The sequence below is a fragment of the Alexandromys fortis genome, unplaced genomic scaffold (genome assembly GCF_014885135.2).
Source record: "Alexandromys fortis isolate MF-2015 unplaced genomic scaffold, M_Fortis_MF-2015_v1.1 scaffold_67, whole genome shotgun sequence".
In the NCBI taxonomy this organism is placed as follows: Eukaryota; Metazoa; Chordata; class Mammalia; order Rodentia; family Cricetidae; genus Alexandromys; species Alexandromys fortis.
The window spans coordinates 2,115,624-2,142,698 of record NW_026067945.1 but is presented as its reverse complement, the minus strand read 5'-3'; the positions used below and the strand labels follow the sequence as shown (position 1 = coordinate 2,142,698).

Below are 27,075 nucleotides of genomic sequence, written 5' to 3'. Positions count from 1 at the left end.
ACTGACGTCTCTAGCAGTTTGGTTCATCTCTGACCTTCCTCAGTGTCATGGCGATCTAGTTGGCTGTCACTCTTTGGGTATGTGATTCCCCGTAGATTTCTGTAAAGAAGAAGGCAAGGAGACTACAGCAGCTCCCTGTGGGTGTGCGCAGAGCATGTCTCCTGAAGAGGGGCATCTATCAGTTGTCTAGGTCTTGCCTTCCACCCTCTGTCTCTAGTGCAAATGGGACAGCTCTCTTTGTCCCTGCTGCCTGGCATGGGCTGGACTAGACCACAGGAACTTGTTCACTAGGGTCACCCTCCCTAAGTCCCCCACCAGCAGCCCCTCAGTTCCTCCCGCTTCTGTGTATAGCCTGGGCAGCCTCAGAACACCCCTAGCCTCCTCCAACCCCATGCTTCATGACTTCTGGTACTCTTCTTATACCAATATGACTTTTGGTATTTTTGATAATTTTATATAAAAAATTTTAGATCAAATTAATTTATTCTGTGTGTGTGTGTGTGGATACATGTACCATAGCATGGATTTAGAGGCCAGAGGACAATTTGCCAGAGTTAGTTCTCAATTTCTACCATGGGTCCTGAGGATTGAACTCAGGTTCTTAGGATAACATTGATTCTTTTGTATTTTATTTTGTTAGGGGACAGGGTCTCTCTATGTAGACCTAGCTGTCCTGAAACTAATTCTGTAGACCAGGCTGGCCCTGAACTCACAGAAATCTGCCTGCCTCTTCCCTTCAAAATGCTGGAATTGAAGGTGTGTGGTATCCTAGCCAGTTAAGATGACACAAATTCTAAAGGGGATTAGTGATTGATCTTGTTCATTTGAAGCTTGCCACCTTCATAAGATCATGCTTATATTCTCTCGTCCCCTAAAATCTCTAAAGACTTTGTTGCTATCTGCCATAATAATATCACCTACAAATTTACAGAAATACATGGTGCCCTTAAGAAGTTGCCAAGACAAGCTATCTGAAACGCCTTTTCTAAACTGGACCCAAGACAACACCCCTTTCTCGTACTCACTGTTTTATTCCTTAGAAAATTTCTTAGCTAAAAAGAAGTAGAGCTCTTCTCCCTTGGTTTTTTCTGCCCTCGTTTATTTGCAAGGGATGTTGTCTAAAATGTGCAGCCTCGGGCACTCATCCTGGACACAAGTCACAGAGAGATCGAAAAGGGAGGCCGTGAGTCAGGGTTGATGGGCTTCAGGCCTTAAGAGCAGAGCCAGGCATTCTCTGGATATCTGTGGTTACCAAGGAATCTTGGAGTGTGCTTCAGTTAAATAACCAGAGATAGAGACAGACACAAAGAGAGATAGGTACACAGACAGACAGACACACACACACACACATATGCACAGATAGACAGACAGATACAGAGAGAAACAGATACACAGAGAGATAGAGAGAGACATGCAGGTAGACAGATACACACTGAGACAGATAGAGAAAGAGAGAGGCAGAGAGAGAGAGAGAGAGAGAGAGAGAGAGAGAGAGAAAGAAAGAAAGAAGAGAGGAAGGAAGGAAGAAGGAAGGAAGGAAGGAAGGAAGGAAGGAAGGAAGGAAGGAAGGAAGGAAGGAAGGAAGGAAGGAAGAGAACACGTTACTGCCAGCCAGTCAGAGTTTGCTCCAAGGAAGTAAGTCTGTACTGAGAAACTTGTGACAACCACAGGCCAGGGCTGGTCCATCTTAGGCAGCCATACTCTAAAACCCCAGCAGTGTGGGGCGAACTCCCAAGGAGCTGTGGATGCAGGCTGCTGGCTCCTCAGTTTGTACCTGGGGACACAGGTGTTAGCTCTGTGGAGTGCTGTCTCCATGAGGACAGGTTGGGACTCTCAATGTAACCTCCCAGCCACACTGAAATCACCCACCAGAGCCATCTCAAACCCACGAGTGAAACCCACCAACTTTGATTGTCATTGCTGCAGAAGCCCAGAATCTTGACCTGTGTGGCATCCTTGCTTTTGGCTTAGGAAGGTGGATGACCAATCCCACGTTCGTGAAAGTGAGCCAGACTCAGGTTTTTTGTTTGCTTGTTTTTTGAACTTGAGTCTGTGAACTTCTGAAGACATGGAGAGAAGGAAGAGTAAATGACCTCATGTCTTTTCCCTGACAATATGGCCGGGATTCTCTTACAAACGCTACACATCTGAGAAATGTGTGTTAGGCAATTTTGTTCTCCTGTGAACATTATAGATTACGTAGACTTACACACATGGTGTAGCTGAATGCACACCTAAATTGTTGGAAAGCTCTCTCTATGTACACACACACACACACACACACACACACACACACAGAAAGTCACATTTTGTCTAAATAAATGTAAATGTATGTGTAATATATATATATCACATACATAAGCACACATTTATGGTGTGGCTTGTCGCTAAATAAAATAACACAAGAATAATGAAGAAAGAAAATGTTATAACCAAGGGATGCAGTAAGCATGAGGTCTACAAGCTGTTGGTGTGGTGATAAAACAAATTGTTTGCAGGGTTTGTGTAGTGGGGAGTGAACTACAGTGCATGGCTGTAGAATAGTGCAGCAGGTAACAGAGCAGTGTTTACAGGGTCCATGGAGCTCGTAGTGTGCTACAGTGCATTGCTATAGAATAGTGCCGTAGGCTTAGTCCTGAAACTGTATTATCACAGCAGGTAACATGGTGGCAGGTAGCGTGGCAGCAGGAACATGCCATGGTGTTGGAGAAGTAGCTGAGAGTTGCATCCTGATCCACAAGATGTGAGACAGGGTTTCTCTGTGTAGCCTTGATTGTCTTGGAACTTGCTCTGCAGACTAGGCTGGCCTCGAACTCACGGAGATCCACCTGCCTCTGCCTCCCAAGGGCTGGGATTAAAGGCGTGTACCACCACTGCCTGACCTTGTCACCAGTTCTTACCTGTTAATAAAATTCACCTCTGTACACATCTAGTCCTAGGATTTTCTTTTGGGAATTTTTTTTATTACGGTTTCAATGTCCTTCTGCCTGTTCATATTTCTTATTTATGCACAATTTATTTTTTATTTTTAAATTTATTTTTATTATTGTTAATTGTGTACGTGAGTGTGTGCATGCCTATATGCACATAGATGCAGGTACCTGTGGAGGCCACAGGTTTTGGAGTCATAGGCAGTTGTGGGCCACCCAGCACAGGAACCGGAAACCAAACTCAAGTCCCCTTCAAGAGTGGTTTGTGCTCTTGCCACTGGGCCATCTCTCCAGCCCATAATGACTCATTCTTGGTAGGTTGTAATGTCTAGGGATTTATCTACTTTTTTCTGTTATCCAGTTTAGTGTGTTGTTCATGGAAGTCTCTTACGATCCTTTGTATGTCTTTACTGTCAACTATAACATTTGCTCTTTCATCTATAAGTTTATTGATATGAATCATCTCATTTTTTCATTGATACAGCTAAAAGTTTCTCAATTTTACTTAAAACCCCGCCTTCACTAACTCTGCTTATCTTTTTCTGTTCTAGTCTCTGTTTCATTCACATCTTTTCCCTGTCCGCAAGGGTTAGATTCTTATACAAAGGCTCCTTTTTCCCTAGTGAGGTGCTTGCTGCTGTGAGCCTTCCTCCTGGCACTGGCTTGGTTACATTCTCTGTGTTTCAGAATGTTGGTGTCGATTTTTGTTTGCTTCAAGATGCTTCCCGATTGCCTTCTTCTTGTGATCAGTTTCTGGTTTCATCCCCCATGGACAGAAGCAGTCCTTGACAGGATTTCAGTCTTCCTGGATGTGTTAAGCTGTGTCTGCAGCCCAGTGTATGCTTTCCTCTGAATGACGATCTGTCTGCACTGAGGAGAAGGTGCATTCTCTTGTTGGGTGGACAGTTTTGGGTGTGTCTGTTCCATTTGGCCTGATGTTGTTCCAGTCCATAGTTTCCTACTTGATTTTCTGGACCATCCACAGTAGAAATTAGGGTGGTAAAGGCACCGACTATTGTTATATTAAGTTATTTTTTCTCTTCAGTTAATACTTGTGATGTCACAATGCATATATGTACATATACGTGTACACACACACACACACTGATGATAGGTGCATATGTAGCTCTAAATCCCTTTGATAAAACAAACCATTTGATTATTGTTGTGGTAGTTTGAATGTAATTGCCACCCAGAATCTCACAGAAAGTGGCTCTATTAGGAGGCATGGCTTTGTTGGAATGGGTGTGGCCTTGTTGGAGGAAGTGTGTCACTGCAGAGGTGGACTTTGAGGTTTCCTATGCTCAGAATACTGCCCAGCGAGTCAGTCGACTTCCTGTTGCCTGCATGATGTGGGACTCCCAGATCTTCTTCCTTCAGCACCATGTCTGCCTGCGTGCTGATATGACATGCTCCCCGCCATGAGAGTGGCCTGAAGCTCTGAAACTTTAAGAGAGCCACCCCAATTAAATGTTTCCTTTGTAAGAGTTGCTGTAGTCATGGTGTCTCTTCACGGCAATAAGAACCTTAACTAAGACAATTGTACAATGATGACCTTCTTCATTTCTGGGGACAGATTTTACTAACATTCTGTTGTGTCAATATAAGTAGATCTTTTTATTTCCCCCCTTTATCTTAACTAGGTTCTCTTCTCACAGAATATATCCAGATTTCAGTTTCCCCTCCCTCTACTGCTCCCAGTCCCCCACCCCACCTCCTCTCCCCTCTGGATCCACTTCCTTCCCGTCTCTCGTAAGAAAAGAACCGGCTTCTAAGAGATAACAACCAAGCATGACAAAGTAAAATGTAAGATAAAACAAAGACTGTCATGTTGAAGTTGGAGAAAGCAAACCAGTAGACGGAAAAGAGCCAAGAGGAGGCACAAGAGTCAGAGGCCCACTCATTTCCTCTCTCAGGAGTCTCATAAAAACACTGAACCAGAAGCTGTAACACATACAGAGAGGACCTGGTGCGGGCCTATGTCAGCCCCATGCTTGCTGCTCCAGTCTCAGCGAGTTCATGTGAGCTTTGCTCCGCTGATTTAGAGGGCCTGTTCCTCTGGTTCTCATTCATTCCTTCTGGTTCTTAACGCTCTTTCTGCCTTCTCTCTGATGGTGAAAGTCTCTTCTATCCCCATTCACAAGGAGTTCCTTTGTTCCTTTGCTTTTAGCCTGTGTGTGTCTCTTGTGGGCAGCAACGCGTTTCCTAGTCTTACCTACTGGGGCTTTTGATTCGAAATTTTAATCTGCTCAAATTGAAGGTAATTATGGCTGTTAAAGATTTACTCTTGGGCTGGAGAAATGACGGAGTAATTGAGAGCACTTGCACCTCTTCCAAAGGCCCTGGGTTCTGGTCCCAGCACCCATCAGAGGCTCACATCCACTTGTAACCCCTGCTTCCGAGGATGAGTTGCTCCCTTCTGGCTTCACATACACATGTGCGTATGTCCATATCTGTATGCAGACATTAAATACAATACTTTATAAAAAAGATTTCATTTTGCCATTTGTTACATCTTCCCGCTGCTCTGTAGTTTCTTTCTTTTTCTTCCTGGGGCTTTTTTTTTTTTTTAACAGTTACAATAAGCAGCATTTTAAGGCAAGGGTATTGTCGACACAAACAATCAGGGAGTTCTGCTTCTACATTTAGTGTGTTTGGGGAAGTGGTTTTGTTTTCCCTTGGGTGGGGGCAGGACAGCATTTTTACTCTGCATCCCCGTGTGAAGCTGAAGTCACAGTCTTCATATCTCAGCCGGCTGAGTGCTGGGACCACAGGCATGTGCCGCCACACCCGGCTTCCCTTGGATGTTTAGCAGTTTCAGCTGCTGGCCAGTCAGTACCTGTCTGACTGTGCTGTGCCTGGAGAGAACGCCTAGGGAGCTTAATCCATCTTCCCTCTGCTCCCCATCACTGTGCTATGCGCGACCTGTTTGCTGACTTTTGGGCTTAAGTCACCTCTGACTCCAAGCAGAGCCACCTACTTATCTGTGCAATTCACATTGCCTGATCTCAGATGGCTGAGGAATAAGATAAGAAACTTAACACTTCGTAGTGTCTACAGAGGGGAAAAATTGCTAACTTAATTTTAGGTAGCAGCAATGGCATGGCATTTCTCCAGACCCCAGAGAGGGTTGGGCACACAACCTTCACTCTCTTGACCCCGCACACAGAGCCCCTGAGTTAACTAGGTTCCACTGGTCCCTCTAGTTTTATTATTTATTTTTATTTATGTGCATTGGTATTTTGCCGTGGGTGTTGGGTCCCCTGGAACTGGAATTACAGACAGTTGTGAGCTGTCATGTGGGTGCTGGGAATTGAACCTGGGTCCTCTGGAAGAGCAGGCAATGCTCTTAACCACTGAGCCATCTCTCCAGCCCAGGTCCCTCTAGTTCTGCGGGAGCAGAAGAGAGGCAATCGGAGCACACCAGGGACCCCGAGAAGGTGCCAATGACATGGGAAGGGGTGGGAATGATGGGTGTATTGTAGCTTGATAGTCCCATTCCTCTGTTTCTGTCTGTAGCTCTCTGAGCTTGGGGTCTCCTTCCTCAGGAATGTGTTATACCTCTACCACGGTGTATTCCCAAGCGCATGGTTAAGTTTCAGATCCTTGTGCGGACTGGAAAGCCCCAGAATATTACCTTGAAGTTGTGTAAATTTTGACCTGACCTGAGTCCTGTAAATGTTATTCTGAAGCAGCCTGACTTGGGGAGCAGAGGGGAAGTTGGGGTGGGGGGATGTCATGAAGTGATTCTTAGGAAGAAAACTTCAGAAAGGGCCTGAGTATATTGTGATGTCCCTCACCAGGAGACTCCTGTGCCCCTGGGCCATGTCACATGTCGAATGAAATATAGATGGCAAGACCGTAGCTGAACCGTCCTGGCATTCAGGGAGCACTGAGGAGGGTTTGGGTGTGTGCCTGTTGTGTGAAGGGTGTGTTGTTGCACACCCACAGCAGTGAGTGAGTAGGGCCTGGCTTGAGGGAAGCATTGCGCAGACACCCTCCCAAGGGGCAAGATCTGGGTTAGACCACAGTGGACAGAGGAAGAAGAAGGAAGCCCAGACGGAAAGTCCACAAGTCTTCTTATAGGGATTCCCATGTGGTGTGGACTCTGGGCAGAGGCTAATGCTGATCAGCAGGAAAGGTGTGGAGACTCTTCCAGGGCAAGGAAACTGGGGTCCATCAAGGAACCGCAAACCCACTCAATTTCCCCCTACAGACTGAGTGAAAATGAAAAGAAGGGGCCTGGCCCTCTTTGAGTGTGTGTGTTCTTTTTATTGACATATGTGGTATGCCCAGTGCAATCGTTCATAAGTTTCTTTCTGTTAAAAAGGTGAGATCCAAATATCATAAATGCTTGCCAAGCCCTGGGAAACTGTAAGAGTCAAGCTTAGGGCTTGAACCTCATTCTGACAAATTAGTTACAGTTCTATTTCTGTTGCCCAATGTTTTACTTAGCGCAGTTCCCAGGAGAAGCTGTCACGGGACATGCCTAGGTATCTTGTCTTAAATGTTTCTTTCTGTTTAAGTTTGTTTTCTTCCTTTGGGCCTGTCTCTGTTGTGAGGACGTTGGCTTCCTGACGCTGTGAGTTAGAAAAGCGTACTTTGGGAAGCTTTGTCATTTTAGTAGTCACAGGGAAATAACTGGACAATAGAGAAAAGAGTTCTGCGAAGATGACCTAAGATCCTTCTACAAAAGAATGACCCCCTTGAGAAATGGTCACCTTGTCTGCTTCCTGTGTGCTGTGTGGAGGGTTGTTCATCAAAGCGTCAGATCACACAGTAGTGAGCTTTATGTGTGTGTGCGTGCATGTATGTGAGTGTGTGTGTGAGTGTGCGTGTGTGTGAGAGTGTGTGTTGTGTGAGTGTGTGCGTGTGCATGTGAGTGTGTGTGTGACTGTGTGTGTGCGAGAGTATGCATGTGTGCAAGTGTGTGTGTGAGTGTACATGTGTGCGAGTGTGTGTGTGTAAACTTGGGCAGGAGTGTTCTGGCTTACCTTAATCTTATCCCTCACTTTACCTCCCTGAGACAGGCTATCTCTAAGCCAGAAGCTCCCCGTCTCAACTAGGCTAATTGGCACTGACCTTTCAGGCTCTTCCTGTCTCTGCCCCTCAGTACTCTGGGATTACAGGCGCTCACAGCTATGCCTGGGTATTTTATTTTATTGTGTATGTGTGTTTTTCCTGCATGCAGTTTGTGTGCCATAGCATGCCTGGTGTCCACAGAGAACAGAGAGGGTGTCTGGTTCCCCAGAACTGAGTTAAAGCTGTTGTGAGCTGTCATGTGGGTGCTGGGAATTGAACTCAGGTCCTCTGGGAGAGCAGTCAGTGCTTTTAACCACTGAGCCATCTCTCCAGCCCCATGCCTGGAGTGTTTATGTGGGTGCTGACAACTCGAACTCAGGGCCTCATGTTGGAGTAGCACATACTCTTACCCACTGAACCATCTCTCCAGCTCATTCTTATTTCCTTCCTTTTCCAGGGCTAGGAATCAAACCCACGGCCTCACCTATGCTAAGCACACCCCTGACACACACATACTGAACTGCAGCCCCAATATTGTATGGGGTTTTTAAATATGTGGGATTATTCCCTTGGAGTCACTTCCAAGAAAACAGGGCTGCTGTGTCGACGAATGTTCTAATCTCCTGGCATTTGTAAGCACAGTCACCTCAAAGATCAGACTAGGAATTATTTTTAACTTTTCTACCTTCAGATTGGAGTGTTTTATATTGTGCTATAGGTATTGAATAAAGGAGCTGTCTCTCCTTTGGGATGTCACTCTCTTCAGACCAAAGGTTCTTTCTTTTCCAAATCCACTCCTGTTTGTTGGCCATCCCGACCTTCGTACATCTCTAGCCGGATAAGGGGCATGGTTTCTGCTGCTGGGGTTTAAAAGTAAACTCCAGGGAAAACACAGCATGGACTCAAACTGTCTCAGTAGGCGCTGAGCCCAGGATCAGCACATAGGAGGTATTAGATGTCCAGAGATCAAAGGCGCAGTGGGTAAGGGAATGTTTGGAGAAGGCGCTAAATTTAGGACAGGAGTCATCACTGCACGCTGCATCTTGTCTCTCTCTTGCCACTGCAGGAGTGAAGGACAGGCTGCTTCCACTTCCACTCACCCAGTGAGGCAGGACCACTCACCTCTGAGTTACCACTTTCCCGCCATGCATGTCACGGCATAGCTTATGTTGAATAAACATCCACTGCTTGGTTGGCAGTGCCTAGCCTGGAGTGCAGAAGGTTGTGTTCTGATAGCCAAGGTCCAGATATTAGCTCTGCGGTGAGATCTATATGCAGCCAGCCTCCAAACCACCCTAGCCCTGGTCACGTGGACATAACATGGCATTATAGGATTATTTGCTTTGTGTGTGCGTACACACACGTGCACATGTGGAGATCAGAGGACAATCTCTGATTTCACAACTTATCTACCTCCTTTGAGATAGTCTCTTCACAGTGGTTAGCCGGGCCAGCTGGCCTGTCTCCACCTGCCATCCCTAGTGAGGGCGCGCTGGGATTACAGGTGCCTGTGCTTCTGCCTCTGGCTTTTAGGCGGCTTCTGAGGATTTGAATTCAGGTCATCAGGCTTATATAGTGAGTGCCTTTACTTACATTATCTCCCCAACCCACCAATTGTGGTTTTGTTATTATTAGAAAAATAGGTTCTTTACTGGATGAGACCAGCATTGAGTTCTAAATCTGTATCTGAGAGCTTTGCTGGAATGAGACTCGGTCACCTCAGGATTCCAGCGAGTCCCCAAGCTCCCAGCGCAGTTCCTGCTTTGCTGTCTCCCTTTGCTGCTGCTGATGCAGTAGCTAGCAGGACGGAGCTGAGTATTAGCCATCTGGAGCCAGGAGGACTTGCTGGAGGGTCACCTCCGTCCCCTGGCACCCTGGATCCTCTGCCTCTTCCCCTAAAGAAATACAGGCTTGGGTTTCGCCGTAATGCGACCCAGAGATGAAATCGCTGCTGAAGCAAAACCTTCCACTGGTGTCTGGAGAGAGAGACGCGTCCTGCTCTCTGAAGGCACTAAAGCCAGGGTCACCAAGGCGGGCCCTGGAGCGCAGAGAGGGTGTCACCTCGAGGAGGCCCAGCCTTCTCTCCTGATGCTGTGGCCACATGGAGACTCGGTGGAGGAAGGTCATTAAACAACTCTGAGCAGGTCGGTAGCATCCTAGAGTGTGCTTGCCTTTGTTCTGCAGGGAGCTGAGGGTCGGGGGGTCACTTGAACTTTCTGCTGTTATATTGATGGAGGTGAATGCAATCAACAATACCATGAATATGCCAATAAAATGGCAGGGCCTTTTCTGAACGTTGCAAATGTGTCTCTCAACTATGATTTTTAAATGGACATTGCCTCTCATCCTAGACATTAAGTTTAATGCTAATGAGAGAAATATTACACACATGCATACATGCATACATACACGTGCTCACACATATACTGTGCACATGCAGTCCGAATCAGATCTCACAGAATTAAATCCATTTTTATAGAACTTCAACATTGCCCTAGATTTGTAGGATAAAACGGCAGAAAATTTGTTTTTCATTACTGTGTCAGGAGAAAAGACACATTCTATTCTAGAAGAAAAGTGAAGAATGGCCTTGGGACAGATCATCCTCAGGGAACAAGAAAAAGGAGACTGTCTTACAGTGTGCCTGGCGTCACAGGGAGGCCCGAGAATGAGTCACGGGGTCACAACACCCTGCTCGGTGATGTCCATGGAATTCTCTTTCTACAAATCACTGACAAGCAAGAATCCTTGCCGCTAGTGCGTCTGTAGTCAGAATAATTTGTTTTTCTAAAGTAAGAATTATGTAAGTCCTAGGGGTTGAGTTATCGGCAACAAATATTTCAGTCAGACAGGGATGATGATGTGAAATATTGCACAAGCCTGGAAGAATAAATAGAATGTTGAGTGGAAAGCAAGTATCAAAAGACTGACAAATGGTGTTCTCTCTCTCTGGGTTTTAAAATGTGTTACTTCTTTTAGCCAATATTTCTTCACACAATGAACTTGAGTTTCCCACCTATGCCTGGCGCATCCGGGATATGGCTGGTAGGAACACGTACTCACAAGCTCAGCGTTTGCTTTCAATGTTTCTCTGATGCTCCCGGATATTTCCACATGTGTCGTGTCTCTAAGTTCGCCAGGCACACATCCCTGTCCTTCCCTCACTCATTCCTTCTTCTGATTGACTCTTCAAACTTGACAGGACGCACCAGCTGAATGCTTCTTAGAAGAGGCTGTCACTTTGTCCTTCTCTTCCTTTCGGCCCTGGGTAGGCGTATTAATTTGCATTAAAAGCAGATGGTACGCCTGTCTGTAGTTGTGTATGTCAGAAAAGGTTGCTGATAATTAGGAAAATAAGGTCTCGATAAAGAGACTGAGAGGGATTTTTAATATATGAAACCAAACTATTCAGTATTTTCCTACTAGCTTTTCCTGCTTGAGACATTCATGTTTTATTGAAATAGAATCAATTCAGAAAGTCTCTGTGTTTTCTTATGACTTTCAAGTATATATGAAGAATACATTTATCAGTGTGGTGTTTGACCGTGTAAAAGAACAACATTATTTTGAGTGAGGTGATAAATATAAGTATCTGAATAAATAGGTAAAATGTCTAAACTATCTCAACTATTTCTAAACTTTGTGTCAAAGTAACCAATTCACAGATATAGAACTGTACTGTCTGGGATTTAAACAATAGAAATTCCATGAAAATCTTTACCTATAATAAACAAAGTGTCTGTTTATGGTAAGACAAGACTTCTGTCCTTAACATGAGGTGTTTATGTGTTATCTTTTTCCCCCACTGGTTTTCTTTCCAAGGAATATGTGTAATTTCTCTACCATTTAAAATAAATGAGCCATACTGTTCCAATACAAAAAGCCTGGAAAAAAAATGCAGAAAACCTTCTCTCGTTCCCTTGTTCCTCTCTCACAATCATCCTTAATGTTTATTGTTGGAGTCTCATTTTTTTCTTTCAGTATAAATTAGTGTTAGCCACTGTGTTTGTTATTTCTGGAAACTGTACAGGCTTGGCAATAATTTGGGTGTGTGTATGCATTGTACTCCTCCAGCAGTCTGATTAGGCTAGAGCCCCAGCTCACAAGGGCCGTGAGAGTGCGTGTGGGATGTTCATACCACTTAAGGAAATGGGGGACCAAGCTGAAAACCCAGTGCTGAGGGATCTGAAGAGAACAGGGCAGATCTAATCACCCATGACATCTGTTCCTCCAGGCGCACCAGCATTATTACAGACAGCAGTAAAATTAAAGCACTCTCGTAATTTCCTGCGAGCTGTAGACCTGTATAGATACAGGACCTTCACGGTCTCCTCTACTTCATGTCAAGATCTGACTGCCTTTATGTTCCTAACGAGAGCAGAAGCAAAGGCGCACGGGCACACTTGCAGTTTATGAGGTCGTGGCTGCTTGTTTAATTCTGAAAGATGAGTCATGACATGATGAAGGAGTCTCTGATGGAGGCACCGGAGCTGACTGCTCTCCCTTCTCACCACTGCTAATGGCCCCTCCCCCGCCCAGCACTCTATGGTCTGAATTATTGATGGGGACTGTCCTGTATATTGGAAAGAGAAGCTGCCGTATTCACATCATGTAGCCACGTACATGCAAAGCTGTCTAGTCTTTCCAAAAAAACAACCTCACGCTCTCCCCTCTGACTCAACAGCCCACATGTGTCAGGGAGCCGTCAGTCATGTACAAGGACAGATTTCTCGCGGATTTTCAGGGCAGTTGCCTTGGAAATGGTCAGATCCCAGCTTGGATTGTGTTATGAAGACCCTAGACGATATTAAGGGCTGTGGCTTTGTAGGCAGCTCGCCCTGGCTTCCACGGAGCAGGTTTAGTTTCTCTCTGTGTTGGTAGGAAAGTTCATGCTGTATGTCAGATGGTGGCCCCTGCGTGTAGAGTTTGACACTATGAGCCTCCTTTTCCCCAACATCCTAACATACAGGAATACTAAAACAATTGAGCCAATGTACACCTATACACCTACCACCTAGAGTCTGACACGGGCCATCTCATTTCTGATGGTTTTAAAGTAAGTTACCAACATCTTATACAACCCACCCTTAACTACTAACATTTGTATATGATGTTTGTAATAGCCTTTTACATAAAACGTTCACAAAGCATAATGCACATATTTTAGATAGACTGATTCATTTTCGCAAATGCAGCACCCATGTAATAATGCAAACTCCATCAAGATCTGGAGCCATCAGCACAAGCCATGTCCTCATGCCCTCCCCCAAATCAGCCAAGATTAGTGCATCATAGAAATAGCATCACTTTGCAGGCTTTTATTTTCTCAGCATTTTGTTCTTGAGATTCATTTCAGCCATCAGGATGACTGATCGTTCCTTCCTTTTTATTATTGAGTAGTTATGGGCACACAGTTTGTACAGTAAATAAACAAACTGGACTACTTGAAGCTTGGAGAAATATTATGACCACCACCTTTATGAGCATGCTTGGAAAGCTTTTTGGGGATATTCTCCCTCTGAGTAAAAACCTAAGAATGGAACTGGTAGAGCATAGGACAGTGTGTGTTCAGTTTTCAAAGACGCCGCCAGAGCTGTCTATAATAGAATCTACATAGTTTACATTCTAACCCATCAGACCCGAGCATCCCGGTTGCTTGCATCTTTGTAAAGCATCGCGCTCTGCTGGGAGTGCAATGGCGTTGCTTTGGCCTGTGCTTTTCCATGATGAGCAATGGTATGGAGGGTTTTTTTTTTTTATTGTCTTCAGTGTTTAAATCTTTGACTATTTGTAATTGTGCTGTATATTTTTGTTATGTTTTTGTTGTTGTTGTTGTTGTTTTGAGACAGGGTTTCTCTGTAGCTTTGGAGCTTGTCCTGGAACTAGCTCTGTAGACCAGGCTGGTCTCGAACTCACAGAGATCCGCCTGCCTCTGCCTCCCGAGTGCTGGGATTAAAGGCGTGCGCCACCACCGCCCGGCTGTTTTTTTTTTTTTTAAATATTCTTTGTGGTAATTTACTCACCATTTATCTTCAGATATGTCTTCCAATATTGTATTCCAGACTAGAATTTGCCTGCTTCTTTAAAAAGTGCCTTTGATGAGCATAATGTTAAACTTTGAACAAAGTCTAATTCAGCCATTCTTCATCATTTCTAAGCCAAATGCAACTTAGCAGTTTTCCTTCCATTACTGTTTCCTGGGACCTCTTTTCACCACTGTAGCAAAGCATGTGACACTTGTCACTTGGCAAAGAAGTGGGTTTATGCAGGTCACAGTTCTGGAGATTCAAGGACCTGAGTGCGCCCACACTGACTTTGCAGAGGTGAGGACCTTCTGGTGAACCAGGCTGTCCTGTGTGCGTAGGAGTAGGCAGGTACTCACATCTCAAACAACGAGAGCTACCCCACCCTTCATGACTTAGACCTCTCAAGAGGCTCCGCCCTTTCAAGTTTTCCATCTTGCAGCCATGAATTCCTGCTACCATTGCTTAAATTCCTGTCGGACCTGAGAGAGACTCAAACCACGTCACATGCACCAGTAAGGGATTTTGCTTCCTGTGAAGTCTTGAAAGAAAAAGTCTACAAATTTTTCTACAGCCTTTATCATTTGCTTTTACATTTTAGATCCCTAATCCACCTCAGGTTAGCTTTTGTGTATTATAAAAGACAAGCAACTTTTACATTTTGTTTTGTATATGTAAGTGGTGTTGCCTGCACGTATGTATGCAAAATGGGTGTGTAGTGTCAACAGAGTCCTGAAGAGGTCAGATTCCCTGGAACTGTAGTTATAGACAGCTGAACACTGACATGTGGGTGCCTGGAACTGAAGCCAGGACCCCTGGAAGGGCAGCAAATGCTCTTAACTGCTGAGCAATCTCTGCAGCCTAAGTGATGAGGTATTGGCACCAGATGTGCTGGTACCATCTGTTGAGAACCCTTTTTCCCATTAGATTGTTTTAGAACCCTTGCAAAAAGTTAATTAGATTTCCAAATTATGAGTCTTTGTGTGTTTGTTAAATGTATATGCGTGTGTATGTGTGTGTGGTGTATGTATGTGTTGTATGTTTGGTGTATGTTTGCTGTGTGTGGTATGCACAGTGTGTGTGTGTGTGTGGTGTGGTATGCACAATGTGTGTATGTGTGTGTGGTGTTTTTGTGTGTGGTATGTTTGGTGTGTGTTTGTTGTGTGTGTGTGGTATGCACAGTGTGTGTGTGTGTGTGTGTGTGTGTGTGTGTGTGTGGTGGCTTGAGCTCAACATCAGATAACTTCCTTGATCACTCTCCACCCTTTTCCACTTTTGTGTGTGATGTCCACATGCATGTGATGTTCATATGTGGAGACAGAGGCCGATGTTGGGAATCTTTCTTGATTGTTTTTTCCACATTATTCACTGCAGTGGGGTCTCTGTCAAACCCAGAGCTGACTGACAAGGCTGGCCTCACTAGCCAGCTTGTTCCATGAATCCCATCTCTGCCGTCTAAGCCTGACATCTCAGGAGGGCTGCCACACCCTCCTAACATCTGCGTGGGGTTTGGGGATCCAAACTCTGATCCTCATAACGATGAGGAGCCCAGCAAACACTAACCTCTGGGCCATGTCCTTATGCCATCTACATTGTTCTTGAGATGGGTCTCTCCTACTGGACTCAGATCTCAGGGATTTAGCCATGCTGGCTGCAGTGAGGAGTCTCCCCATTCCTCCAGCACACATGGAGCAGACTGTGCCCACTGCTCCCGGGTTTTACTTGGGTGCTGGGGGTCTGTCTGAACTTGGGTTCTCTCGTTTGCATCTCCCCGGCCCCATGAGTCTATTTCCTAACCCAGTTCTGTCCTATGAGGCTGTCTGTACTGGTATCATATTGCCTGCTTATGGGAGCCTAATGGTTAAGTTTTGAAATCATGTAATGTAAATCCTCCACTCTCTCTTTCAAGATTGCTTTGACTATTCTAGGTTCTTCAAGTTTTCCATGTGAACTTGAGAATCTGATATAGTTTTTTGAGGGGAAAAAAAAGTCCAGCTGGGACTATAGTTAAACCGAAATTGAGGCTGTGCCTAAACTCAGGGGGAAGTGGCGCCTTCCTAGGGTTTGTTCTCTGATCCATGAGCATGGGAGATCTTCCTGGCTATACAAATCTTTATTTTTCTTGGCAGTATTTTTTTTACAGAGCTAAGATTTTGCTTATCTTTTGTGAAATTTATTTCCAAGCACGTAATTTTTGCGATTTGTTAGATAGCTGGTTGTCCCTCACTATAACAAAATGTCTGAGATAATCAACTTTAAAGAGAAAGCTCATAGTTCAGGTCCATGACAGATTTATCCCACGGCTTTCAGACTGTGATATTGTAGCCCATCCTGAACCAAAATGTTCAACTCACGGATTGAGAAGGAACAGAGAGAGTGACAAGGTCCCCCCACTGTGTAAACTTAGCGATGAATCATAGAATCCTCACCTTGTCTCTTCTGTCACTCAACACAGTTCAGAACTTAACTTCTCATTGGCAACAGCCCTTTCTCTAGCATCTATAGAGAGAAAGCTTTCGCTTTTGTTTCCTACCTCCTTTGGAAATGTCACAGAAGCCTTGAATTTTCTTTCCAGAGAAATGTACACACACACAGAGCAAGAGCTTTGTGCAGAGCTTTAAAACGTTCAGGGGCCTTCCAAAGACTGCTTGTCAGCCTTTGGGGCCTGAGGACCTCTATATAACCCTTGTTCTGGAGCAGGGCACTGATGGAGGACAGTGATCTTTGCCCGTGTCTTTCCACCCAATGCGGCGCTCGGCTGTGTCCAGCAGCTCCATAAGGACCCATGCACTGAGTCCTCAACAATGCTGCAGCCATCTGCAAGTCTGGCCTTTCCTCCCGAGCAACACCAGATGCTCAGCAGGCCAGAACATCCCACATCCCCTCATCTGCCCAGGACAGGTTAGCACCCACTTATGGAGAACAGGGATATGTCTACAGGAAGCCACAATTCAGATAACCAGAATAGTAGGGTCTTACAGCCATGGTGGGTCAGTCACACACGTGGTCCAAGAATATCTAGGGGCCCGGAGTGTCAAAGGACTGATGGAGATACTCGGGTGGCATTTAGCGCAGAGGCAAGGGTTGCCAGTCCTAAATCCCTTGACCTTTTCAGAGTTTTCTTAGTGGAGAAAGGATTGGGAACTGTGCGATTCCCACACCCTGAGTCTTAGCTGCTCTTTCCCCTTTGAGGGACACAGCAGTGCAGCATTTTGGCTGGGGCCATCAGCTCTCTCACCAGAGAACCGCCTGCCTCCCGTTGCCCAGGGCACTGGAGGAGCTCCAGTTGGCAGTCCCCTGCAGTCATCACTGAGCTGGGCTGAGCTTCCCACTGCCCCAGTGAATGTCTTCCAAAATGGCTCCATGTCCCACAGAGAAATAGGAACTTGCTGACGGCAGCATTTCAGGACTCTCCTTTGTCTTCCTACACCCCACATAGCCATGTCACGGGGAGTGCATTCCTCCACTGTCACCTTCAGTGACAACCCAGAGGTCACCAGCACAGTGACACCGTGTGTATGTGTTTTCCTTCGCAGGTGCCGAAGGCATGGGCAGCAAACTGTCTGCACCTGGTGGCAACTCCTCAGTGCGGTCCCCCAGCATGGAAGAAATCCATACAGCATACAAGCAGAGAAACCTCTCCCGGGCTCGTGACCTGCTCAGAGAAGCTTGTGAGGAGAGCGAATCCCCGCAGGAGAAGGTAGGGTGCGTGCCTGCCCCAGGGGAGCTATTCTGATTATATGGGAGACTGTGTGATGGGGAGTACACTTGCCTGCATGTGCACATGGAGGCCTGTGTGCGGTGGGGAATACACTTGCCTGTGTGGGCACATGGAGGCCTTGTGCGGTGGGGAATACACTTGCCTGCGTGGGCACATGGAGGCCTTGTGCGGTGGGGAATACACTTGCCTGCGTGTGCACATGGAATTCTGTGTGTGGTGGGGGAATACACTTGCCTGCATGTGCACATGGAGGCCTTGTGCAGTGAGGAATACACTTGTCTGTATGTGCAAGTGGAGGCCTTGTGCGGTGTGGAATGCACTTGCCTGTGTGGGCACATGGAAGTCTGAGGCCAACACGGTGTCTTATGTATCGTTCTCCACCTTATTTTTTTAGGATGTATTTACTTTTACTTTATGTATTTTGCCTGCAGTGTATATAAGAAATACCATGTGCACTGCATGCTCAAGGAAGCTAGATGAGGGCATCACATCCCCTGGAACTAGAATTACAGACAGCTGTGAGCCATGATGTGGGTGTTGAGAACCAACTGAACCTGGATCCCCAGCAATAGCAGCATATCCTCTTAACCCCTGAGCCATCTCTCCATCCCCTTCCAGCATATTTTTTGATACTGGGTCTCTCACTAAACCTAGAGCTTTTCATCTCAGCCAGAAGAGGCTGCCCAGCAAAGCTCCAGAATCTCCCTGACTCTGCACCTCTAGAACTAAGGTTATATATAAACATGGACCAATGCTTCTAGGCTTTCTATGGGTACTGGGCATCCAAACCTTTACCCACTGAGTCACTGAACCACCCCACCACACACTTTTGTTTTTAACAGAGCCTCATGTATCCCAGGCTGGCTTCTAACTATGTAGCCAAGGCTGACCCCAAACTTCTGATTTTCCTGACTCCAGCTCCGGGCTATAGACATGCACTTCCATAGAGGTTTAAGAAGCTGAGGATGGGTTAGATGCTTGGTGCTCGACCGAATGAGCTGCATCCCCAGCCTGTGGGTTGTCTTCTCATTACTAGAGACTTCATGGGGATCCAGTGTTCGGGAATGCCTTGGTCTGCACACGCGCAGTGGATGTCATTCCCTTCCAGTCCCTTGATCAGCAGCACACGGTGTGCACATGCGCAGTGGACATCGTTCCCTCCCAGTTGGTTCATCAGCACCACGCCTTCACCTTCCATGTCAGATGTAAATGGAAGTAAAGGGGTTCAGTTAAAGAACCAAATGCCATCCGCAAGGTTTATCTACCGATTCTTCCAACATAAAAACAGCTTGTACTCAGCATTTTTTTTAGGAAAATAAAAGCAAAGAAAACCAAAAGGAAGAAAAACTCAGCATATCCCTAAGATACACGCTCACTCCTCTTCACTGTCTCAGTGCGTTCTCTTCCAGCCCACTAGTCGGGGAGAGGGGGGTACCATTTCTGATAATATATAATGCATCGTGTATGTGATGTAAATACAGATGCTAGTTTGCATATACTTCTAGTTTGCTTCTATTATATCAAGAATTTTCTGTGGGGTTGGAAATTCATTGCAGACATCACCATCAGTGGCCGCATAATATTCCATGTGGTAGGGAGAACTGAATTTAAACTTAATTCATTCCTCTTGACTAGATATTTGGATTATTTCAAAGTTCTAACCAATAATGCTATATGGGAATTTTCACCTACTCATTTTCTTTTTGTAAGGCTATTTTCTTAGCATGCACAGCTATGCCAAATGGAAAAGTATCAGCATGACCATTTTCTCTTAGCAGATTACTATAAAATAATGAGTTTAATTTTGACATTTTCATGCATGATATTGAAGTTTTTGAACATATGCCAAACTCTTTGCTAAAAAACAAGTCCAAAATATCCACCTCCCAACACCAGTAGCTCAAAGGGGATAAGAGTCAGATATATTACCATGGAAACACCTCGTCAAAACTTTGTTTGCATTACCTTGGTTAGCAAAGGCTTAATCCATTTAATTAAAAGTTAGAAATGATTCTAGCCTGCACTCAGAAAAGTAAGAGACAGGGGGACAATGAGCACCATTGAGATGACATTTGAATTCGCGATGTACATTACAAAGGACCACACCTGGATATGGGAGATAGGCCTATGTGTTCAGTCCACAGGATGACAAAGCTATGTGATCCTCAGTGCTCCTGGACCATCGGATGCTGCGCAGAATAGCCAAACCATCAGAAGATGTCTCGTTGCGATCTAGAAAGCTCTCCAGTCTAATTTTAGTAAATAAGCAAATAATGTTTACTTCTATTAAGAAGGGGGAATGAACCAGGGCGGTGGTGGCGCATGCCTTTAATCCCAGCACTCAGGAAGCAGGGGTAGGCGAATCTCTGTGAGTTCGATACCAGCCTAGCCTATAGAGTCATATGTGAGTATATGAGTTCCAGGACAGCCAGGGCTGTTATACAGAGAAACCCTGTCTAAAAAAGGAGGGGGAGAGATGCAGGTATGTGGTATACACATGCAGGAAAAACGCTAGTACATATAAAAAAATAAAAATAAAGCATTTTTTTTAAACAAAGGGAAGATCAAACAGGTATGCTTTTCAACATTTCCCCCACTGTATGCAGCTGAGAACTCTGGACATCCCATGGACAGCAAGGAATATTTTGACACTGGAGAGAAGAGACCTGCTAGTGAGTTCAGAGCTCAAGAAAAACTTGCTGTTGCATTTATAGGGGTCCTTTTCGCCTTTTTTGCATCCCAGGCTAACCCAGAGCCAAACCGGCACAGAGACGTCAAGGAAAGCCTCTGTTGTTGCAGCTGTCAGTGGACCAGGCAAAGGCTGCACAAGAAGACAGGATGTCTAGAGACAGCACCCAACCACGCCACAGCCCGGCATCCACCACTCTCTAACCCTTCCAGACAGTAAAAAGCTGCCCCAGTCATCCAAGGAGACTGTGGTGACCCGGGGTGCTAATTGACACTAGGTGGTTATGTAATTAAACCCCCCACTGTGACCACTGGAAACCTAGGAAGCACAGGAGAACTTCCTGCCCAGCAGGAACCAGGAGTCCCATCCCACTGGTGCCATCCAACTGAGTAGTTTCTGGTTTTCAACCCCATCAGGAAGTGATGACTCCATTCCGCTAATCACCTACCAGAGCTAACAAGAGTCCAAGGCCAACACTCAGATAAGATCCCAGTCCTAAAACACATTCCCACTCCTCTCCAGAACCTAATAAACAGTCTCTGCTCAGGAAGGAGAAAAACAGCAAACTGGTGGGGGAAAAAAAGCAACAGCAGATGCCAACAACTGGATGAGTCAGATGTTTGAAAGCTCTGACAAGAATCTAAAACAGACAGAACTCTCCAGTGAGCAAACACAAGCATGCTTAAAGCAAAAGTAAACACTAGGCTTCTCCAGGCAAAAGTATCAGCAGAGAAATGAAAGGCAAATTAAATAGAAATTTTAGAGCCTCTAAAAGACAAGAGCTGAAGTTTTCTTTTGCAGGCAAATTCAACTCTAGAACAGAGGAGACAAAGGAAAGAATCCCTACCCTGATGGTCTGAGGCAAAGGACAGAGAGAGAGATGGAAAATAAACAAACCCTCAGGGGCTCTAGAGATTTTAGCTCAACTCATGTCATCAGAGTCAAGAAGAAAAGACACTGAAGTGTAGTTAAGGAAACTTAAAAGTCCCCCAAAGTGGAGAAGCCACCTACAAGCTAGAGGATCCCCAACATAACTCAGCAACCTGTGGTCCGCACACGTCATGCTCAAACCACTATTGTGAAAATAAAAAAGTATTGGAAGCAGCCAAGGAAAGCTGTTGCCTTAAGGGGAGAAACAATACGAATGACGTCATCTGACACCATGGGAACCCAGAGGAAGTGGCACCAAGTACTAAAGAGAAGAAGAAAAAGTGTCGATCTACAATCCCATAACCTGGAAAACGGCTTTCAAGAAAGAAGAGAAAATAAATACATCTGGAATTGAGGAAAACAAAACAGAACCAATGTCTGGAAGGCTTCCCTAATGGAACAGCTCAAAACAGCAAATAGCAGAATGAGAAGGTTGGGATAAACAGGAAAAGGAAGGCAGTGATAACAAAGCATCTGTGGATACATTTTGTGGATACACAGAAAAGATTGCTACTTTGTCCTTAGTTTGTCTTTAAATTCTATTTGACACCGGAAGCAAAAAGGGTAACATCCCTTAATACAGCTCTTAATACAGGGAGAGGAGTTAAAAAAAAAAAAAGGCAATTTTCTAACAAACGTTAAGATTTTAATACATCACTAAAACTGATTAAAAAACACTGAAAACAGTATCTTCTGGTAAGTTACATATCTAGAATGCAATAGCTGAAGCAAGCATGTGCTACCTATAACTGGATACGCAGCTGCATGCCTTTAATCTCAGCACTTGGAGGAAGAGGCAGGCAGATCTACAGAATTACCTACATAGAGAGTTCCAGGCCAGCTAGGGTTCATAGTGAGGACAGTCTCAACATAAATATCAAAGCTATACAAAAAGCTGTATTTAAAAAAAAATACTATAACCTATTAAAAATGAAATTCAAAATCAAGCTGCTCACAGAAAAAAAACCTATGAAGATAGAGTAAACAAAAACAAACAAAATTACATGGCAAACTTACACTTTAACATCTACAGAATTATATTAAATATAAATAATTTAAGTCCACGAGATTAGTTCCAGTTAAGATTTTTTTAAAAAAGAATCAGAAAATAGATTAAATATAATGATGTGTATGTGTGTGTGTTTGCGTGTGTATATGTGTGTATGTGTGTGTGTGTTCTGTAAGTAATTATATGGAAAAACATAGGCCATGCAAACCTTAAGCAAAAGAAAGCAGGAGTGGCCATGTTAATATCAGATAAAGCGAACTACAGAGCAGAGAGAATTACCATGGGTGGGGAGGGTTAGCAACTAATAACAAGGTTCTGGATCCCCAAGATCGCAATCTGTAGTATTTATGCACTGGATTGCAGAGGCCTGAAATTTGTGGAACAAAAGCTATGGTCTATCTGAAAGAATAGCTATATCCACATGGTTGCAGGAGTTTGGGTGTTGTCTCAACAAACGATAGAACAATCAAACAGAAAACAGTCACGGTTGCAGAAGAACTCAATGCTGCCATCACTAACAGGTTCTAAAGGGAATTACCTGAAGCACTGCATCCCACGGCACAGAATGCACACTCTTCAGTGTCCACAGAACATAAGCCAAGATCGGCCGTGCCACGGACCGTGAGCGAAACCTCAGCACATTTGAAAGTAATTGGAATGAGACATCATGTGTTCTCTCACTTCAGTAGGATTAAAATAGGTGTCAAAAGCGAGCGGTAATGAGAAAATCTCCAAATACTTAGACGTTAACAACATACTTCTAAATAATCCCTGGGTTAAAGATGGGAATCTTTACACATCTAAAACATGCTGAATTGGGTCTGGAGAGATGGCTCAGTGGGTAAGAGCTTATATTGCTCTTGGAGAAGACCAAAGTTTGGTTCCCAGCACCCACATCAGGCAGCCCACAACCTCCTGTACTCCAGGGGATATGGCACTACAGGTACCTCCACTCCCATGTCCACATATTGACACACAGACACACTTACACACACCCAATTTCCTGCAAGATCAGGAACAAGGCGAGGATATTACTCTCAATATAATTCTGGAAGTTCTATTTAAGAATAATTTTAATACTACTCATCTGGCAAGAGAGATGCCATAATCACAAAAGTGGTTTCCTACGGTGAGACTTTATCTTGTAGACTCTAGCACAGTGATTCTGAACCTTCCTAATTCAATGACTCTTTATTACAGTTCCTCATGTTGTAGTGACCCCAACCATAAAATTATTTTGTTGCTACTTCATAGCTGTAATTTTCTATTGTTATGAGTCATAATGTAGATATTTTTGGAGACAGAGGTTTGCCCAATGAGCTGTGACCCACAGGTTGAGAACCCCTGCTCTAGATGCTCTGTCCCCTGTAATTTTTCAAAATGTGGAAAATTTGAGTATATAACCTGCAGTAGTGGGGACTGTGCTCCTGCACTCCTCTGAAATGGGAAAGAGTGATTAGAATCATAACCAATATGGTATTATTCAATAGACCCTCTTGATGTTCAAGCTAGGGAAATAAGGTGAAGAAGTTAAATAGAACTCATACAGATTTGAAGGGAAAACAAACCATCCTCTATTTGCAGATGGTACAGACTTCATAAAAAGTCTATTAAAGGAAAATAGATAAGCTGTATATTGCCAAAATTAAAAAATTTAGCACCAAGAATCACTCTGTTTGGAGGCAAGAAAGAAAACACGCAACCCAAGAAAACACGCAACCTCCGAAGAAGTGTTTGCTAAACTGCATCTCTAACATGGGATCCATTCTGGAAGACAGAACCCGGAGGAGTGGACATTAAAAACAAACATTCCACACTCAGGCAACACACACACACACACACACACACACACACACACACACACACATGACAGGCTGGCTTTTTCCCTTCTTGCTTCTTGTTATGATGAGGTAGAAAATCCTGGCAAAGAAGACATGGAGAAGCAGAGCTATCTACCTCAGGGCAGTCAGGAAGAAGAGAGGAAAAGAGAGAAGGGAGCATAGTGGAGCAGGGACAGGACACCCCGGTCAAGGGCACGTCCCCCAGTGACCTATTTCCTCCCACTGGTACTGCCTACTATCAGTCTATTCCATTATGGACTGGTGGGTATTGATCCACAGCCTGACAGAAGTGTAAGAGGTTAGTGACTGGCAGGGTTGGGGTGGCAGAGTGGCTGGGCCTCCAGGAGGTAGCAGGGGGCATATTTCTTGGCAAAGGAAAGTCCTGGGTCTACACCGTTCATGCATGACGTCTGATGTCGCATAACTGGTTTTGAAACCGTGGACAGTTACGAAAGACGTCTCCACCAGCATAAACGGGGTGAAGGGTAGTTGAGTCCTCTCTGCTCTATACTGCGACTTCTGTAATCTCGAAGAATTTTCACAGCAAAACAAAAAAAAAAGTTTTTAAAAATGAGGACAATATAATGCCATTTTGTAATGTTTGCAAACTGGCAAAAATGAATCAATTCATGATGTCTGCAGTCAGAATATTGAGTCTTCCTGGCAGGGCAGGGACTGGGGGTGTGGGGACGACACAGTGGGAGCATCTTAACTCTTGGGTGTGATGGCAAAATGCCCTAACAGGACAACTGCAGAAGGGGAAAAGGGTTTTGTCTGCTTATTTTGTGGTTTGTGTTTTTGTGGGTTTCAGCCCATTGCCAGCCTACTCTGTTGCCTGTAGGCGTATGATAGGCAGTGCGAGCACCATGGCAGAGAAGGCACAGGGGACACAATGCTGCTCACTCTGGGGCAGCCCAAAAGAGGAGGAAGAAGGAGTGGGGAAGGGCACAGTGGAGCAGTGACAAGAGACATGGATCAAGGGCGTGTTTTCTGGGGACCTCTCTTCTCCAAGTAGGACCACCTATTCAGGGACCAGTCATTTCCGCTATGAAATCAACAGGATGTTAACCTGATGATGAGGTCAGAGTGCTCGGGATCTACCCACCCCACCAGCTGAACCTTCCCTCAGCACAGGACCCTTGGGGACATTCTCTAGACGAACCATAACAAGGGGTTTCTGTGCTACGTTCTGTTCCCCTGCCTGGGGGCCCATTCACATGGGAGTTGGTGGCAGTTCATGAAACGGAACGATTTCTTTCCCTGTAGATGTAGCATATCACACCTGGTAAAAAGTATTAAAGAATCAGGTGAAGACTAGAGAGAAGGCTCGGTCAGTAAAGCCCTTGCAGTGGGAGGTGTGGGGACGTAGGGGATAGGGGACTGAAACCATAGTGCTGAGGGAGGGGACAGAGGGAGGTGGATCCTGGGGACTTACTGGCCATCCAGCCTGGCAGAAATGGGGGTTCTGTGTTCAGTGAGAGACCTTGTCTTATAAGGTAAGTGGGGACGCAGTAGAGGAAGATATAAGCCAGTCCCCAGCCTCCGCCCGAACACGCACCAGCAAGACCCTCCAAACACACTTGTGTGCATGCGCACAAATAATTAGTTGGACAGCACACTTGGTTTTGTGTGGCTTCCCTGTGAGTGTGTGCGCATAAACATGCCCTAGGAAAACCATGCGGAAGCCTTCCTTTATACAGGGAGATGAGGGCGCAGAAGGAAGCTGGCCTTTTATTTTATATGGAATTAAAGACTTCAGAGCCACCAGGCTGTCTCCAGCCAGAGAGGCAGCTCCTTCCCTGCCTTCTGGGTCCCTCTTGTCTGTGGTTGGTTGTGACATCACCCATCACCTAGTGAGAATGGGGCTTTTAAGCCTGTGATAGACAGGCGTCTAGACAGCTCTTAGTCCTGTCGGTCAGTTAATCAATCTCTTGTGGTTTTTCTCTGTAAGGCAAGTGCTTTCCAGGAATGGCTGGGCTGCGGGGCCCCACGTGGCCAGAGGAGTGGTGAATTCTTGTTTTCCAGTTGTATTTAAGCAAGTAATTCCAGCCCCCCTCGCTTGCTTGTCAGACATACCATCTCTAGTCCGTTCACACCACTTCCAGAGCCCAACTGCTCCTCCAAGAGTCCCTCGCTGCCCAGGAGGTCTTGAATGAAGAGAACGTGTGTTTCAGAGCCATACAGCATGCAGTTCAGATTCAGGGTGGCTCCGTTGGTCATGCAACCTCTACCTAAGGGTTGCATGTTCCCATTCCTGCATGGAAATAGAGACAGACCCCTTGCATAGCTGTACTGAGGAATGCATGTGATTGCAAATGAAGCGGTCATTGCGGTCAGGGCAGCACCCAGCCTCTGAGAGCTTGGTGAGCGTCTCCAGCGCCCCACCTACCCATCCCTTCCTGCCCACCTGGCTCTGCCATGCTTTCTGGAGACGTCTGGTTTCTTAACTGTCCTGTCGGTTGTTTTACACACATCCCTGCCGGGAACTTCCCTGTCAATCCACAAAGGCGTGTAGTGCCCCCCAGCATCCTGTGGTCAGCCTTGCCCCTTACACACACAGGACTTCCATAAACATACACAGAAGCATGGACTGACTCCTTCCTACCTGGGCTTTCCTTGTGCCTCCTCTAACATGCTAAATCAAGATCATGGGAAGCAGTCACATAGGAAGGCCCGAGGTTTCAGTAATGTGCTCCCACACTTGTGTCCCCTTTGTGTGGACGCAGGTCTGTGAGTTCCTATTCTGCCTACTTCACAGCTTTAGATGCCAGGGTAGCTGGAATGAAGTTGGGACTCAGGCAGGGGCCGGTGTCCGCCCTATCATTTTCTTCCTTTGAACTCCAATCAAGAATCCTGCTGTTGTTTCGTCGTCCCTGGGTTCTGGTGTGTGGAGCCCCATCATTACTGACA

General features: G+C 45.4%; 1 protein-coding gene across 1 annotated transcript in view; it reads left to right on the top strand.

The window, feature by feature from the left end:
• Lrrk1 (leucine rich repeat kinase 1) overlaps nt 1-27,075 on the top strand; it is a 131,242-nt gene that overhangs the window by 22,841 nt on the left and 81,326 nt on the right. Inside the window, exon 3 of the mRNA XM_050149149.1 lies at nt 17,512-17,675. Within this exon, the coding sequence (XP_050005106.1) occupies nt 17,512-17,675 (164 nt within the window). The remainder of the gene's footprint in view (nt 1-17,511; nt 17,676-27,075) is intronic.